The sequence below is a fragment of the Paramisgurnus dabryanus genome, chromosome 21 (assembly GCF_030506205.2).
Source record: "Paramisgurnus dabryanus chromosome 21, PD_genome_1.1, whole genome shotgun sequence".
NCBI lineage: Eukaryota > Metazoa > Chordata > Actinopteri > Cypriniformes > Cobitidae > Paramisgurnus > Paramisgurnus dabryanus.
The window spans coordinates 11,702,304-11,720,565 of record NC_133357.1 but is presented as its reverse complement, the minus strand read 5'-3'; the positions used below and the strand labels follow the sequence as shown (position 1 = coordinate 11,720,565).

The 18,262-nt window shown below is 40.0% G+C and overlaps 1 protein-coding gene across 5 annotated transcripts in view; it reads right to left on the bottom strand.

The window, feature by feature from the left end:
• casz1 (castor zinc finger 1) overlaps positions 1-18,262 on the bottom strand; it is a 230,864-nt gene that overhangs the window by 34,357 nt on the left and 178,245 nt on the right. For all 5 annotated transcript variants that reach the window (XM_065285586.1, XM_065285585.1, XM_065285587.1 and 2 more), the window contains one exon: positions 3,741-4,310. In XM_065285586.1, the coding sequence (XP_065141658.1) occupies positions 3,741-4,266 (526 nt within the window). In that variant the 5' untranslated portion in view covers positions 4,267-4,310. The remainder of the gene's footprint in view (positions 1-3,740; positions 4,311-18,262) is intronic.

Genomic DNA, 18,262 nt, shown 5'->3' with positions numbered 1-18,262 from the left:
TCGCATTTTCTAGGTTGATAGAAGCACTGGGGACCCAATTATAGCACTTAACTTGGAAAAAGTTTTTTTTATCATATATCCCCTTTAATATTCTAATAATTTTTGGCATAAAAAATCAATACATTTGACCTATACAATATATTGTTGGCTATAGCTAAGCATAACTGTGCGCCTTTAGGTTTTGTGATCCAGGGTCACATACAGTATAAAAACAGCTGTCTAACAATTTAAGAGTGAATAGACCAGTACAAAATGTATCTTCCGGGTAATCCATCTTTTAAGTTATTTTTGGGTCTACCTTCCCTTTAATTCTGAAATGTGGTGACAGATGTCAACATCACACGAATGCCACAGCTTCTACAGTAATAGCTGTAGTAATAGTAGTAACAGGTACTAACAGTTTGCATGCTAGTGGGCGGCCCTGTACGCGCTTAATAGACTATCAGTGTCAGGAGTACGATTGGACTTAAACTGCACACATTATGCCAGGACCTGAAAGCAGATAACCTTTTAAAACAGCATGTAAATGAGTTTTCCCCCTCATCCTTATCTCACACGCTCCAAATGATGTCATGTGCATGTGGTTGGAAAGCCACGGCTTTGGGGGAAAGGTACGATTTGCCTGGCTGAACTCCCAGCTCCCTCTTTTCCTCACGAGTACAAAAAGAAGTGCTCCTAATCTCACCACTTCATACAGGCAAATTCCAGCCGGTGACAAAGCCCTTGTCTACATTTGAGGCAATTAAGGCACATTTTTCCCTTCGCTGTGTGATAACAAATGGGCATTATATCTCCTTCGTGCTGACCAAACATGGCCATCTGACTTTGTCTTCAAAAGAGGGGCTGATGATAAGAACATATAGACAGGAATCTATAAATGGACTTATCAAGGACACTTTTAAAGCCAAGTTCTTAAGATAGACATTTCTGATGGTGATTTTTAAATAAACTCACTTGGTTAGAAAGTATTTTTTGTAAAGCAGCATAAATAAAATGTGACCCTGCCTGTTAAATAAATAAAATCATCTTGCATAATGTAAAAATGAATCTGAGAAAATGTATCCATGATAAGTAAGGAAAATCGATGAAATCAAACTTTAATGTTTCAAATCTCAAAATGACACCACCACAGCAAGGGTCACAAATAAAGGTGCAGTCACAGGTGTTTGTAGTCATTTTACAGCGAGAATATAGAGAAAAAACTATTTGTATAACTTTTTCTATAACAAGCATAATAAGGTAAAATATTATAAAATGTTATAAATTATATTGAATATGATATTATATGCGAGGCCCAATCAATGTCGAATTCACAAACCTTTCACAAAATTTCACAACAGCAAACTCTCTGTGGTCAAACTGTCAGACCAAAGAGGACCTCGGTTGATACTCGCCTTTAATACGTTTTTATTTTTTGCGCTTGTTCCTAGTGAGTTGCACGGGACGCGTCAGACTGCTATGGGAGACGCGTTCAGTGATTTTATGCTGATAGCGATTCTGCTCAGTCCCCTGATGTGAGGAGTTAAATGTTTTGAAGGTCGCAGTTTCTCTCATTGATCTTGCGATGTTTGTTAATTACATTGTCACTGATGTTGTGAGAGATAATTAAGCCACTATGTTTATATGCATAATTATGTGCGCTCTGCATCAGCCTTTGAAAGACAGCAGCGCGAGGGAAGAAAAAATATTTTAATTGTGAGGCGCGCGCAGTAACATAGCGGAGTAGATGCCCTAGTTACAATCAAGAAAGTGAGAAAGGAGGGGAAAAACAACTCAAGACAGGAGTGGTGACTAATGTCTGTTCGCTGCAGTCTTCAAACTGCGTTTTCTTTGTTTTGAGATGCAAACGCAGCCAGGGACCAGGGGAAGCAAAGGTGTAGCTTGTTTCTTAACACAAACACATATTTATAGATAGCTGTTTATGACCATGAAATAAACACAAAATGACTAATTAAAACCACAAAGCACTCGCGTTTGCCGGAAAATGCACCATTTTCTCAGAAGTTCTTAGCCCCACTTCTGTGATAGAGGCCGCGTGCATCAACCATAAAAATGAAAAAAAAAAAGTGCAGCATTAAAAAAAGAAAAGTAAAAAAAGTGAACCAGCACTAACCTGATTTTGACAGCTACAGTATCTGAGAAGAAAGCTACTTTCACCCAAAGTGAAACGTCTTATCTCCCGGTGTTATCTAGCAGTTTGTGTCTTGTTGTTTGTTGCGCACCTTTGTTGAGGTGAAAGTTCAAGGCGTTTTACAGTTTTACAGATTGTGCTGGTTTCTGCACATTAAGCTTATCACTTGTGAAAAGTGGCAATGTGCATGCTGCGTTATCTGGATGATCATGTTGCAAATACAGACAAAAATGTAATGTTTGTTTCTTTTTCATGTCGAATTAAAGAGCTTGCATTGACAATCCTCTCCTGAAGGTAAACCACGGTGTGAAACCATGACATACAAAAACAGCACTGTTTATTCATTGCATTTGCTGTACTTGAGATTTTATTTAACATGAATCTTAAGGATTTAGAGACTGTGAGATAAACTTTTGAACTAAATTTGTCAGAACAGGCTACTGCATAAGCTATTAAGATTTGTTTATTAATTTCAAAGTTTTAAAGGGACATTTCACTTTTTTTTGAAAAAATGCTCATTTTCCAGTTCCCCTAGAGTTAAACATTTAATTCTTACAGTTTTGGAATCCATTCAGCTGATCTCCGGGTCTGGCGCTAGCATTTTTAGCATAGCTTAGCATAATCTACTGAATCGGATTAGACCATTAGCATCGCGCCAAAAAATTTAATAAAGATTTTCAATATTTTTCCTATTTAAAACTTGACTCTTCTGTAGTTACATCGTGTACTAAAACCGAAAGAAAATTAAAAGTTGTAATTTTCTAGGCAGATATGGCTATGAACTATACTCTCATTCTGGCGTAATAATCAAGGACTTTGCTGCTGTAACATGGCTACAGCAGGCGTAGTGATATTACGCACTGCCCAAAAATAGTCCCCTAATATTGAAAGTAACCAAGGGGACTATTTTCGGTCAGTGCTTAATATCACTTAATATCACTACGCCTGCTGCAGCCATGTTACTATACTCTCATTCTGGCGTAATAATCAAGGACTTTGGTGCTGTAACATGGCTGCAGCAGGTGTAGTGATATTACGCACTGACCGAAAATAGTCCCCTTGGTTACTTTCAATAGCAGGGGACTATTTTTGGGCAGTGCGTAATATCACTACGCCTGCTGTAGCCATTTTACAGCAGCAAAGTCCTTGATTATTACGCTAGAATGAGAGTATAGTTCATAGCCATATATGCCTAGAAAATCACAACTTTTAATTTTCTGTCAGTCCTAGTACACGATGTAACTACAGAAGAGTCAAGTATTAAATAAGAAAAATATTGAAACTCTTTTTTTTGCGCGATGCTAATGGTCTAATCAGATTCAATGGACTGTGCTAAGCTATGCTAAAAGTGAAAGCGCCAGACCCGGAGATCAGCTGAATGGATTCCAAAACGGTAAGAATCAAATGTTTAACTCTAGGGGAGCTGGAAAATGAGCATATTTTCAAAATAAGTGGAATGTCCCTTTAATTTCTAACTACTTTCAATTCTGTCAAAGACTAAGTAAAGAAAGACTAAACCAATGAAACTGAGTTGATAAAAAAAGATGTTATCTTATTCATGCATGTTTTGTTTTGGTTAAATAATGCGAGCAAGTGAAAAAAATGATACCTGGTGAGGCAAAGGGGGCTTGCCGAGGTGGGGCATCACTGGGGGGCTGGTAGCTGTCGTCTTTTTGCGGGCTGCCCTCTGAGTCCCTGTCCTCGTGGTAACTGCCTTCGTGGGAGCCGGGCATAGTCTCTGCCTCTTCTGTATTGTCCTCATCATCACTGCAGCCTTGGGGCTGCACCATGTATACACCTTCAGGTGGACCATCGTCTCCATTGTTGGGTTTGAGTCCCCTGTGTTCGATCCCGTCAAAGGAGTGCGGATCGTCAGCGTACTCGCCGTTCACCCACTTCTCGATGGCCTCGCGCCGTTTCTGGTCCTCCTCCAAGCTCTGGCCCAGAGTCAGAGCCTCTGGGAAGTCATTTTCAGGCCTGTCGCCCTCATCGTAGTGCAGGCTGCCCCGCTCGCTGTTGTCCACTATGTCCGAGTCTCCCTCGGCATTCTGGGAACTGCTGTCGTACACCACCTGCCGGCTAAGCTTGGCACAGATAGCGTTCAACTTTAGGCCACCTTTCCTTTTGGCGGCCATCTTGGATTTTCCTGAGGTCTTTTCAGTGCATAAACTCCTCTCAGCTGTTGATGAGACAAAAACAGAAAACAACAATTTTGTGGTGAATGTCTGTGATTTATGGGAGTAGTTCGCAGTTAACGGCTTTTATTAATGAACAAAAGTCAACAACAATGGTTGTACCAACCTTGAATACCATATGCACACCACAATGCCAAAAAAATCAAAAACTTGTTTACATTTTACCTTGTCTGTAACTTTTACATATCTCCTGGCACACCTTATTTACAACAATAGGGAGTTGAAAGGACAAAGTTACATGCGTATATATGTAGGCTACGGATGGCAGTCACACCTATAAAAGAGTGTGAGAAAATGCAAGCTTGCATTTAAACGTCATCACTATAAACTGGGATGGAGGGATGACCAAAAAGTGGGGCACATTTTAGCTGGACTCATGAATATTAATTATGCGACAAATAACATTCTGCCATAATAAACCCTATTTGCTGAAAACAAGCAGCTTTGCCATCGGCAGCTTTCTGCCATCAGTTCACGTCATCAGAAGAGATTCTCTGCTGAGAATAGTGCTACACTTTCAGATCTCACTTAATGCAAAGTGTGAATACAAGATGACTTGATGTGTCGTGGTGTGGCCAAACGAAACCAAGCTATTAAAATATAATGATGGTTGCCCAAAAATGCGACTTAGAAGTTTTTAAGTAAAGCCAAATTTAATCATGAATACAAGAAGATGGTGGAATAAAAATAGTCTGACAATCAAGTCTCCACCCAAAAGGAGTCCAGGCAGTAGCCAATGGGAGTAACCTAAACCCTGACAGAAACACAGAAGACTCAGAGAGACTGCATCTTTGAGCAAAGAAGAATGAAAGACAGACAGCATGAAAGAGATAAACCAGAGACAGAGAGAAACTATGAGAATGTGTCTGTAGTGCCCTCACCGACTTAACCTCATGTGACCTCACCACCTCCTTAAGGCTTCCACTTAAATGCACTCTCAGAAAACCTGTCCTTATCAGACCATCACAACAGCAGATTACCGAAACAAGCATTTCTTATTTAAAAAATGTATTTGAAAGCCAGACACCAGTTAGACAAACATTATCTTTAGAGAGTTTAATGTGTATAGCAGTTAAAAGCTAAATATGATCGTCCACTAACTGACTAAAGTTTTTTCTGTGACAAACTATACAATGACTTAATTAAAACATTTTTTGTTCAAATTGGTACCGGAAAGCAAAATAAAATTAACCGAAATTGGATTCTGTATTGCGCATTTGCTATTTCACCCCAATGTGCTATCTGTAAGATTATTCCCTGTGTCATCCCCCCATCCAACGCCCCGCAGCTGTTCCGGATTCGTCCGTATCCAAAGATGCCTATTTAAGGACAGAATTCCCCCACCGCAAAGTCACCCTTTCCCCACAAATCTGATTTAAAGATTCAGTAAAGTTCACTTTAAATACATTTTCCAGACTCAAAATGAAGCGCTCTCGTAATGTAAGATGTTTATCATGCAGTAAATAAAGAATGGGAAACCTGCAGGATGTATAACGGTCTGTTGAATGCTTTAGAGATGAGCTATTTCTAACCACCCTATGAAGCTGTCGGTGCAAAACGTTGTTTGGCTATCCAGTGCAAATTTGGTGCAAAACAGCCCACATCTCATGTTGTTTGTGGTAATAGTAGCATTGCAAAAAATATATTTTCTCACACAGATAAGTGGAGCTCAAGGTTAACCTGTTAAATTGTGTGCACCCTGTGGCCCCAGCACATGCTTTCTCAGTTACTGTATTTACTCTCAACACTTCCTCCCTGAAACAATGAGCTGAGGAACTATGCACGCTGTGCGTCTCCAATCCATACGTATCAAAAGTGCTAATTTTTACCTAGGACAATTGGGAGGCCGGGTTGAAGAGGTCACTCGGTTGAGGAGCGCAATTTTAAACGCAAAAAAGAAGAGGAAAAAAATATCACCTGCGAAAACTATTAGGAAGTGGAAACATAAATTCTGGAGTATTTTTTCAGAACACCTCCAAAGGAAGATGAGGTCATTTGGGCGTAACAGTAAAGGTCATTTACTGTTTACACTGCTCAGTATTTCATTCTTTAACTACTGATTTCCTTTGCATTGCAATCTCGCTTTTCCTTGTAGGAAATGACCCCTGAGAAGCGATCTCTTTCCATTACTCACTATTTATGTGCGTTTTCCTTAACAATCAAACGCACGTGCTCAACAGTCAGTGGCCGAATCGTACACTTACCAAGAGCCAAATGTGAATATAAAATAAAACTTTGCGCGCCTGTTACTAGCGGGATTTGCCCCATTACAGCAAACTTTCAGTTAGTATTGTAATCCTGAGATTAGGTAGCAACAAAACGTTAAAGGAAAAGTTAATGGATTACTGATTACTTTTAAGTTGCTATTACGTTTACATTTATGCATTTAGCAGATGGATTTATCCAAAGCGACTTATGCTGCGTTCAGACAGGCGTGGTAGAGGCGTCAAGCACGAGTGATTTCAATGTTAAGTCAATGTAAAGACGCGTTGACGTGCACCTGGAGGTCTTGCGGCGCGAATGAGGCATTTAGCGCGGCGCGTTAGACACGATTCCACCTCATGTGAATTGAGCGTTGCCGCGGGTTGAAAATTTTGAACTTTGGCGGAAAAACGCGCCGCTTTAACCAATAAGGAGCTTGTTATAGTGACATGATAACATGAAGCGAGCGGAGTCGCAGAAGCCCATCCCATAACGCAAATTTCCACGTGAATGTCTCGATGACTAGAATTTCACGTGCAGCTTTCACACGTGAATTAAGCGAGTAAATTCAAAATGTTCAAGGGAAAAAACTAGACGCAAATTTGACGCCTCAAACGCGGCTGGTGTGAACCCACGGTAACAGTGCAAATTTTGATATATATATATATATATATATAATTTTTTTGGGCCATTTTTGCCTTTATTTGACAAACAGTAACCAAGAGACAACAGGAAAATACAGGGTGGAAAGAGGGGCATGGGATCGGCAAAGGACCTCAAGCCGGGATTCTAACTCGGGTTGCCGGAAGTGCATCTGCATCATATGTCGGAGCACTGTCCACTACACCATCTGCTTCGACACAGTGCAAAAATTTTTATCAGTATGTGTGTTCCCTAGGTTCGAACCCATGACCTTTTGCATGGCTAACACAATGCCCTACTGTACCACTGAACTATACAAGAGCATTTTGAAGTTTTTAAGTTCTGTTCATTTTTATTGTAAAGACGGCATTTTTTTGTTCAAATAAATATCTTCTTTTGGGCTTAGTTATCACCTTGGATGGCACAAAGGGTGACTTAAATGATGCAAGACTTTACTTTTGGGCGTACTATTCCTTAAGGCCGTGTGCTCAAAAGACGCAATTGTCTAAAGTCAGGATCAGAGGGTTTAAATGAAAGAGGATCAGGGCACTAATGAGACAAAAAGATCACGGTAGACCGGTTAGTAGCTGCTGCATTACATACGTTTCAGACAACAGCTATGCCTTTGCACCGATTGACAATGCTATGGCATCGCTGCTGTTTACTCCAAGTCGTTTGTGTTCACGATAGCGTGTAGTGCAATAAAATCAGTACGGACAGATGAAAAAGAAATGCCAATCCTTTGGGAGCCCACCAGCACTTGGAGAAAAACAGATGTGTAACAAACAGCAAACATCAATGATTTGATCCAACTGTATGTTTTTTTACTGACACCGTGTCTGCGCCAGGGACGATCATAACAACCACTTGTTTTCTGTACAAAGTGCCTGTTTATTATAATGCTGACAATATTTTCACTGGAAACAGTGCAGAGCAGAAACTACCTTGATGCTTTAACCGTACATGGTGAAACCCATCGCGAAAAAGCAGAGAAACTATTATAAACACATTTGACAATAAGAGCACAAGATGTTTTTTCTTCTATATATGTTGGCACATCAAAGGCCCTACAAGCCCTGTTTCTTTTCAGATGTGTAAGGTGGACAGTGAAGATCCATTGAACGCGGCTCCGTGGGCCCTCCGTGTCTTGTTTAATATGGAGCTTCTGTTTATGTGCCGGAATGATATCATGCCCAATCAAGTGGTGTTTCAAATCCTAATAATGCCGTTGGAAGTGCATTATTTGTGTGAACGTGTGCTGACTGCAATCAGCCCACCAGAGTGAGGAAGTGGCTGTTAATGACTGCTTAGATTGGCGTGTCCTGTTCTCTTTCTCTCTCTCTCTCTCTCTCTCTCTGACAGGAAGAGTTTGCACGGTAAAGCTAGGATATGACATACTCTTTCTCACCTGGCATCTCTCTCAAGGATTGTTCTGGAAAGTTGTTTGCTCAGAGTTCTTGCCTAAGCCTGGTTCATATGAGGTATCATGTTGACATTGCAAGGATAAAACTAGGAGCTTTGTAATGCATATTTTAGTATATATTGAAGAGACACACATGCAGATTTTTGTAGGTAGCGAAATTGTTACTTAAAGGGGTCATATTATGAGAATTTTTTTAAAATGTAAAATAAATCTTTGGTGTCCCCAGAGTGCGTATGTGAAGTTTTAGCTCAAAATACCCCACTCAATTAATTATAGCATGATAAAATTGCCACTTTGTAGCAAAAATGCACTTGCTACCTACCTCACAAAACAGGCAAAATCTGAACTATCTAATTTTTCACATGCTTGCAGAGAATGGTTTACCCAAATAAAGTTACTGGGTTGATCTTTTTTTACATTTTCTAGGTTGATAGAAGCATTGGGAACCCAATTATAGCAAGTCAGATTTTCACGCTATGACCCCCTTAAAGGGATAGTTCACCCAAAAATTAACATTCTGTCATCATTTACTCATCCTCAATTTCTTTTTTCTTATTAACACACAAGAAGATATTTTGAGAAATGATGGTAAACCCACAGCATATAGTGTCCATTGACTTCCATAATAGGAATACAAAAATATGATGGAATTTAATGGGTACCATCAACTGTGTGCTTTCCAACATTTATCAAAATATTAACTTCATCATTTATCACAACACTTCCAAAATATTATTTTCCTACTATGGAAGTCAATGGACACAATATGCTGTGTGTTTACCATCATTTATCAAAATATCTTCTTTTGTGTCCATCAGCTTTTTAAGTGTAAGAAAATTCAAATGTGAATTTTTATCAGCAAAAGGTGCAGCTCGATGGCCAAATTTAGGTAAATGTATGTTTTCTGCAATAGCATTTTAGACACTTTTATTAAAATAATGTTGGTTAATTTTTAGTCCGAGTTTTTTTTGTAGATGGCTGGTAGGTAAGCAGCATTAAAATTTTATTGGCTCAAAAATATTGGCACTTTGAACATATAACTTAATGTATTTGATAATTCAGAGCATACATAAATGCTTCTTCTACTGACAAAATTGGACTATTTGTCTTTCTTTATTACTATTATCATGTATTTATCTCTAATCTAATCTCTTTTCTGAAATAATTTGTGTTTTGGCAGATTAAGTAACCTGAAATGTGTCTGAGCGAACCCGTGTTGGTGTGTATTTGCTCACCTACTGAACAAACACTCGGACAGACACGAGCACATGCAAAAATAGTCCCCTTTGTTTTGATTCTGTTCATCTACAGCTTACAGGAAGGAGTTTGTTTTCCCCGTCGCACCGAGTGAAGGGGAGCGGAAAGTCAGCGACGGCCCCGTTCACCACACACCCTCGTACCCCAGCATCTGGCCTCTCTTTCGGTTTTATTACACAAGAATAACAATAAGCAGGTCCGCGACCCCCGTCTACAGAATTCACCGTATTTTTTCCAACGGTCTGTGCTGATGCTCCAAATTTCCATTTTCTGCATGCATATTTAATTGAGTTTTGTCCCAGTGGTGCGGAAATGATTTGTTTTTTGCTCTCTGTTCACTTGACTCCTCTTCGGAGTCGGTAACCCTGATTAAGACGTTCACGTTAATTTCCCAGCGCACACCTTTTTTTGTGCATTAATGGTTCTGATCGTCTAATTAAAACTTCTCAGCTTCGCTGCTGATCACCGCTCGTTGTGCCTCTGACCTGAAGTTTTAATTGCCGCGTCAGAGGCGATAATAATAATTTCTGGGTTCTGATGATTAAAAACAATGCCATTCCCAACTGCTGTTTAAAGCAGGAAGAGATGGAAAGAGAGGCTGCGGTGGAAAATACAGAGGAAGATCAGGGGATGTTCACAGAAAGACAATTAGAGGCTGAAAAGATGGTATTTTCATTGCATTTTTTAGGTATGAAACAGTTCTCAGAACTGGTAAAGAAGGGAATAACAAAATACTCTGTTTAAGACTGTCCCATCAAAAAAGACTCAAATATAAGCACGATTATTATCATTATTAGTCCTTATATACAGGCATATATATTCTGCTACAACACGCTAATATAACTTGCACATATTACACACATTCCTTAAAACTTCCTATCAAAATCTTAAGTACCCTTGGTTGGGAATCAATGCTCTGTGGTACTTATTTTAATAGTTTTGCTTTGGTCTTAGAGTTGTAATCTGATACGGCTTAGGTATCTGTTTGAAGTTTAAAAGCAAGTCTGTTGCATTAAGAAGCCGAAAATAACGTCAGCTGACATTTGCAATAATGGCAAAAGTATGATGGGGTTTTATAAACTGCACATACTCATACACACTCCATCATTCTGTCTTTTTTCTCTGATGGACTCTAATGGATTTTTCAGATTCCCATGCATGGATCAATTTTTTAGTGGAGGAGACATCCGGACAAAACAATTATGCTTACGAGGTTTTTTTTGTTTTTTGTTTCTGACTTTTAAGTTTTTGGAGATGCAAACGTCTCAAAATATGAATGCGGAGGGCATAAACACGAGCACACACACACACTCGCTCAAATCTGTTTTATTATTAATCAGTTGGTTGCACATCTGCTAGCTTGCAGTGTGTTTTTCCCCATCAATAAAGCACTTATTGCTTTTAGTCTGGGATGTGACCTTGCATGTTGCATGCTGTCTTTGTGATGACCTTGAAGGACCTACTTCGCCTCTTTCTCTCTCTTTCCAGCAGACTGGAACCTTCTGCCACATGCAATAATTATGTTGCAGGTAACAAAAACAAACAGGCCGTGCAGAAAAAAGCAAGCACGTACATGTCACCGAGGACAGTGGAAAAAAATGCAGATGCATATTTTGACGCGCGAACGGAAACATTTCGTTTAAGTTGCAGTAAGGTGCCGCCCCTTCATTTCTAAGAACCCATACGTCCCCCTGAAACCCACTGTAATTATAAGACGCTTATAAAGAAATGTTCCCAAAAGAAACATCGCAGGAATAGTTAAAGTCGATGGAAAAGTAAATCCTGCACCTGACCAAGACAGAGGCAAAGCTCAAAAATTAAACCATCTGTTGAGGTGATCCGAACGGCTCCGCGCGTGCCGTCATCAACAATCGCACTTGTTAAAATAGCAAAGGAAGTCTGTCTCACAGCTGGCACCGTGTTTAGACCAGGCCGCTGTGGAGACCTGGCCTGATTCCACCTTGAAAACCATCAATTGTTGCAGAAGGCCTATTGTACAAAAACATATTATTTTTACAGCTTTTAAAAATAAAACACGACAAAGGTCCATCGCCTGTTTGGTGGTCTCACACACCCAGATCTTTCACTAAACTGGCACAGAACAATTGGCACAGAAAAAGCCTTTAGTGTCTGCTTTAGTCCTACCTGGTTTTGCAGTATAAATAGTTTATAGCTTGATTGAGATGGGTACCGTCAGACAGGGTTAATCTGACCCCAACAGCCATATTTGGGGGAAAATAATCTAAGGCAGAGCTCCCAATGGCCCCAGATGCCACTAAAGGGCACTTGAGCTGATATCTACACAGATTAACTGCTTGAGATGTATTTCTGTCACGAGGAGCTGCGGTTAGCGCAAGAGATCGGGGAAGCAAACAGCCGCAGAAGGGGAACGGTAGAGAGCTGTGAGGTATCCAAGGGCACGACGTGAAAGGTTGGTGGCCGCCGGAGCCGTTTGGACCGGAGTCTGTCACTCAGACTCATTATCTGAGGGGATATATTTAATTTAGTGGTTCCGGAGTTGCTCTGCTGAGTAAGCCAAGCCAACATTAGGGCCGTCCTCCAGGGGAAACACAGCACACGCCGCTCGATTAGTTATCAATTAAGAGTGCAGAAACCTCCACCTGCCGTGTGAGAGCTGAGGAGTGGTAGAAAGGAGCAGGACTTTATTCTCCGTCTCTATTCCTCACTCCCTGGGCGTTCAACGTCAGGTTAACCTTGATATGAAGCACTGTCAAGCTAGATAACGTCAATCAAAGGAAGCCCTCGAAGATAACCTCGGTGTGAAACCTAAAAGCAACCTGTTTAGATGTTTAGACATGTCGCCCTCTCACCAGCATGTGAATTTCATTAATGAGGAATGGGTTGTGGCACTTCTTAACAAGAGTCATTTTGACAGCTTTGAGACACTTTGCCATTAAAAAATAAATTAATAGGCCGTGCTGCAAAGAGCCTCGGGACAGCGTAGTTTGATGGGCACTGTGTCGTTGATAAAACAAACCAAATTTGGTTGTTGGTAGTGCTAATTGGTTTACCTGAAATGAGTTTTTCAGATACCGAGTTCAAATGTTTTTGAAACGTTGAAATTTTGCAAATTCCGTTTGCGTTTTATCACACACCGTAGATCCAGATGCACATCTCCCTTGCATGAGATACGAAGGTGGCGTTAAGTCAAAAGAAATTTAGACAGGAAGTGCCGTTGACAGCTTCGATCCCTGGCCACCATTAAAACATTTGCTCTGCTTCACAGACTCTGACATTTTAATTTCTTCGTTCTATACACACAGGAACAATTTGCAAGTCTTCCCTTAACTTCTCCAGGTTCAGGTGCCTTCCTAAAGATCCACGTGTCATACAACAAAACCTCGATAAACTATTTTTGCACAGACTTCATTTCGAGTGAGGTCATTTGACACTGGCTTCTAGGTGTCTTAAAGCTACATTTGTTATGGGTGCAAACACGAACAATACAACCAATGCCTCACTGTGTTATATATATTGTGCATACTACCAGTCAAAAATTTGGACACATTTTACGTAAATGCATGTTTCTCAAACTTTAAAGGGTTATGAATAATTGTAATGGAAATGTACAAAGTAACATTTTACTAGCAAGCTGATAAATTAGTTGGGCTGGGTAGTAAGAAAAAAACTCAGCATACACGCAAACTCAATAGTACTTTAATGTTACAGTAGACAAACGGGCTGGCTACTTTAAAGACTTTAAAATAAATCAATAATATAATAGATAGTTAATACAATAGAGCATTTTAGTTGAGCATTATGTAGCTTCATACTTTAGATGAGTTTATGATTATATAAAATGTGCAGAGTCGTAAAGAACGAGTAGGTGTGTCAAAACTTTTAACTGTTTAACTATATTACCTCTTTGGAAGATGTTTCTAGCTTGCCATGGCTTTATAAACATCTACAAATATAAAAATGCTGTGTGCTTTTAGCCTTTTTGTGAGAACTTACAAACATTTCAAGTTCAAAATGGAAACATTTCAGGCCTGTGTAAAAAAAAGATGAAATACAAACCGGATAGTCTTAAAAAAAAAACAGTGGCTGCTTTTTCGAAACCATCATGAGATAGTAGAAAGCATCTCTACTAAAGGTGTGTGTGTGTGTGTGTGTGTGTGCTATTTTGGTCGAAGAACACAAAAGGAAGTATTGCACACTGACTCAAACAAAGAATATGCTTTTGATAAAACCACATCAGCATTCTACTCTAAAACAGCCCGGTTTCCTGATTTTTTAGATGTGATGTAACCTCAAACGGAAGCTACACCAGTAAACAGCACAACAGCTCGCTGCACAACAAAACGAGCAGCAGTGATCACAGACGTTGATAACGGTTTCCAAACGGGCGGTGAGGGCAGTGTCATTAACACACCGTTGTTTTTCCAACGCGCAAAAATTTGCACGAATGGATCCCGAGCACGCAGCTTGCAATTTTGCATTTCACCTACATTAGTATTCCACTTATTATTATTTTAAAATGAAAACGGATACTCTGTTGAAGTGCAAATCTGATGAATTACCGTAGCAGATTGCCGTTATCAATTATTAAAGCGTATTTTATAAATATTCAGCTCTGTCATGCATCTAATAATGAAGGCTTTGGAGAAGGTTACTTCCTGCGTGCATCCTAATGTGTCAGAAATGCGCTTTTAATCACAGCCGTGTCTTCACATTTGAACCTTTAAAAAACACAAGGATGGCCAGCTACATGGCCACGCTGTTAAAAAGCCTGGATCATTTGACTGGAGAATAATGCATTAAGATGCTCCTACCTTCTGGACGCACCTCATCCCAGAGCAAGTGCAACCATATGGTGCTACGCATATTCATGTTCCTCAGTCTGCACATCTGTAATGCTTAAACAGTACTTCAAATGGGAGGAAGAAGAAGAGATGAAAGAGCAAGAAGAGAAAAAAAAGTTATTTTCCCTTTAATTTCTCAGTTTCTGCGTTTGAGATGAGGACAGGCACCGAAAACTGATCCTAGTGCGGTGTGTGCGCTGTGTGTGTGAGCCTGTGGTGTCTATCTGTGGGTAAACTGTGTTGTCAGGTGGGCTTGCCGCTCTTTCCCCAGCAGGGTAAATACCGGGCGAGGACGATGGTGAGATTAACGCTGTCAGATCTGCAGCACTAACCCTTCATTATCAGAGCACCAGGGCCTACACACACATACACTGTCCTTTCTGCCTGGGTAAAGAGTTAGTAATTACCAAACCAACCTCTTCCTCTCTCTGTCTCTGTACTAGTCGCTCATACTGTTACAGTACTATGTTTATTTTGATTTTATCATCTTTGTGCCAAACATTTTGTACGTTTTTGTATTTTACTATAGGAGTTTTATCTCAATAAAAGCACATTTTTTACAGCATTATATGGAATTCTTTGTATTGTAAGTTAAATCATGTTTTGTATAGACGGTTTCAGCAGTAACAACATAAACAAGCGGCTTTCGTGGTCAACACGTAACTTTCGGTAAACTCCGCTAAGAATAAATAACAACAAAGTACTTTAAACTTAATTTATTTATATAAAAAGCAAAATAAACAACACGTATATTACCTATAGACCGTTTCAGCGGTAACAACATTAACAAGCCGCTGTCGCGGTCCGCACGTAACTTCCGGTAAACTCCGCTAATAATAAATAACAACAAATTCTTTAAACATAGTTTATTTATATAACAAGCAAACAAAACAACACATAGATTACCTAGGAAACCAAAACATTTGTTATTTTCGACGAGGCATTTGTTCAAGAGATCAGTTTAGCAACTAGTCAGACCATTAAAAAAACGAAACCGGAAGTAAGGTTCGGATCCAGACGTGTATCACGTGCGTCCGATGAAACCATCTATAAAACCAAAACATTTGTTATATTCGATGAGGTATTTGTTCAATACAATTTAGCAACTATTCAGACCACAAAAAATCTGAAACCGGAAGTAAAGTTCAGACCAGATGCGTATTGCGTCACTGCACGTGTGTCCAATGAAACCGTATATATTTATTTACAGTATTTATTAATATTTGTATTTAAACTAAATTACTATGTGTTATTACTACAAAAACCATTTTTTGTGATTTGCTGTTCTTCTACATAAAATCATTTAAAGAGCATTATGTTAAAATAAAACCTTGTTATCTTTAATATTGACTGAGTAAGGTCATGTCAAAAATCTATTTAAAATCAATGACATGATATATATATATATATATATAATACAGTATGTTTTTAGTACACACTGACACCTAGAGCTCTTTCACTCACGTGGGCGTCGTAAGATTGTGTCCGCCTCATGTAATATCCTGTTCCTGTTTCCACCTACCGTACCTAACAATAAACCTGCCAAAAATAATAATTTTGTCCACCTGTGCCATGTGTGCCCTCCCTCCCCATATACACCGTGACGTGTCTGTGTGTCGCTGTGCGTCCTGACACACTTGATGGCGTGCCAGCCGCGATCACAGAACGTGCGTGTGTTCGGTGTATTAAGTGCCGCTTTATCAAATTAGTTTGGTACCCAGCTGATGAGTAATAAAGGTACAGTCGGGCCCCCACTGACTCCCAGACATCAATCCTCCTCTAAGCGAGAGCCAAAAGCAGGGCCTGGCACGGCCTGAGGCGGCATACAGAGCTGTATTTACTACAGACAGGCTTAGCATCTCTACAACCAAACTAATATTAACAATAGGCATGTAGAGCTAACCTGGTGCTGTCTATAATAACGCTTAACCACAGTATATGGTGTGTGGAGGTTGTTAACAGGTAGGCACAAACTAAAGTATCTCCTTTAATCCAAACCCTTTTGTTTTTCATCTTGCTTAAAAGTCCATATCGGAATCGATGGCCTGCCGCTGTACATTTTTCCGAACATCATCCTAAAAGGAACCAGGAAGAGATGAGAGATGATAGCGAGATCAAACGGAGAAGTGGAAGGATGGTGAGAATATAGGGGAGAACAGAAAGTAAACTATCTCAGCGATGGGCCTTTACACAAATACAACAAAATGCAAAGCGCCAGAAGAAGGTGGCACGGAGGGGAGGGTGGGACATCAGAGGACTTCAAGCTCGACGTGGAGTTGTGCCTGTCAGTTTCGAGCAGCCGCTGGGACTAACGCTGGAGAACAGAAGGTAACAGCAGGCGGATCACAGCCGAACAGAGGCCCTGAGAGAGATTCGGTCTCTCCACCACAGAACTGAGCTCGGATCTCCGCAATCACACGTTTATCCCATCGGCTCCAGGCAACACCCTCTCCAAAACAAATCCCAATTGTTTCTTTCAGGAACAGAAGCTTTCGAATCTTATGCTTATGAAATCTCTTCACTCTCTGTGATGTTAAAACTTTCAAGGAGGTATCGCACATCGGACGTGCACATTAAATAGCACGAGTTTAATCAGACAAAGTCTACTTCAAGATGCAAAATATGCGTTAGCAGCCTATGTTAATTGATAACGATTTGGGACAAATCGCAAGGATTTGAGCAGTGTCCAGAGTCATAGTGGACATCCGCTGTCAGTGTGTGTACATTTATAGAAAATAATGTGTTTTATTTTTTAGATTAATGACTTTGTCTGGTGTGCGACCCCCTTCGAACCCTGTGTAATAGCGCAGGGTCATAAGACATTGCTGTGGGTAGAGAGTTTTTGACAAAAGATCTCAAAGATAATGTGGTGCTTTCGCGCTTTCGGCGCCCGAGTTCGTGGTCATTTGCCAATCCTGTGCCCTTTCTCCTCCCTGTACTTTCCTGTCCTCTCCCCTATCACTGTTTAAATAATGTTTAATAAGGCAAAATTGCCAAAAAATATACCTTTTAAAAAAAAGGTCTGGGTACTAAACTAAATGACGAAACACAGTAACTTAACTTTGTCCAAATTGTTTTATGACCAAAGTGTGGATCAGTTTATCTCAGCTTTGTTCTTGTAGCTCAGTTTGTATAGCAATGCTTTAGCAGCACAAAAGGTCATGGGTTTGATTCTCAGAAAAGCTTAAATGCACTTTAACGCTGCGTCCGAACTCGTCTCCTGACCTTCCATACTAAATAGTAAGCGAAAAGCAGCAGGCGAGGCAAGTAGTATGTCCGAATTCATAGTATTTGAAAACCATACGCGAAAAGTACCCGGATGACCTACTACTTCCAGAAAGAGTGTTCATTCAATGGACACTTTACTATCCTGTGAGCCCCCGGAGAGGAGTTATACAATGAAGAAGAAGACGAAGGAGAGGTGTTGTTTTATTCAAAAATGTCCAAAAGCAGTAACGTGTCTCCATTCAAATGCAAATACATATATTAAACAGCTGTCCCTTGTGGTTAAATTGTGCTTGTTTAACGGCATTCCAGTTAACGGCTAACTTGTTGTTATCACGACGTGTGTCACGTGATGTATAAGCAT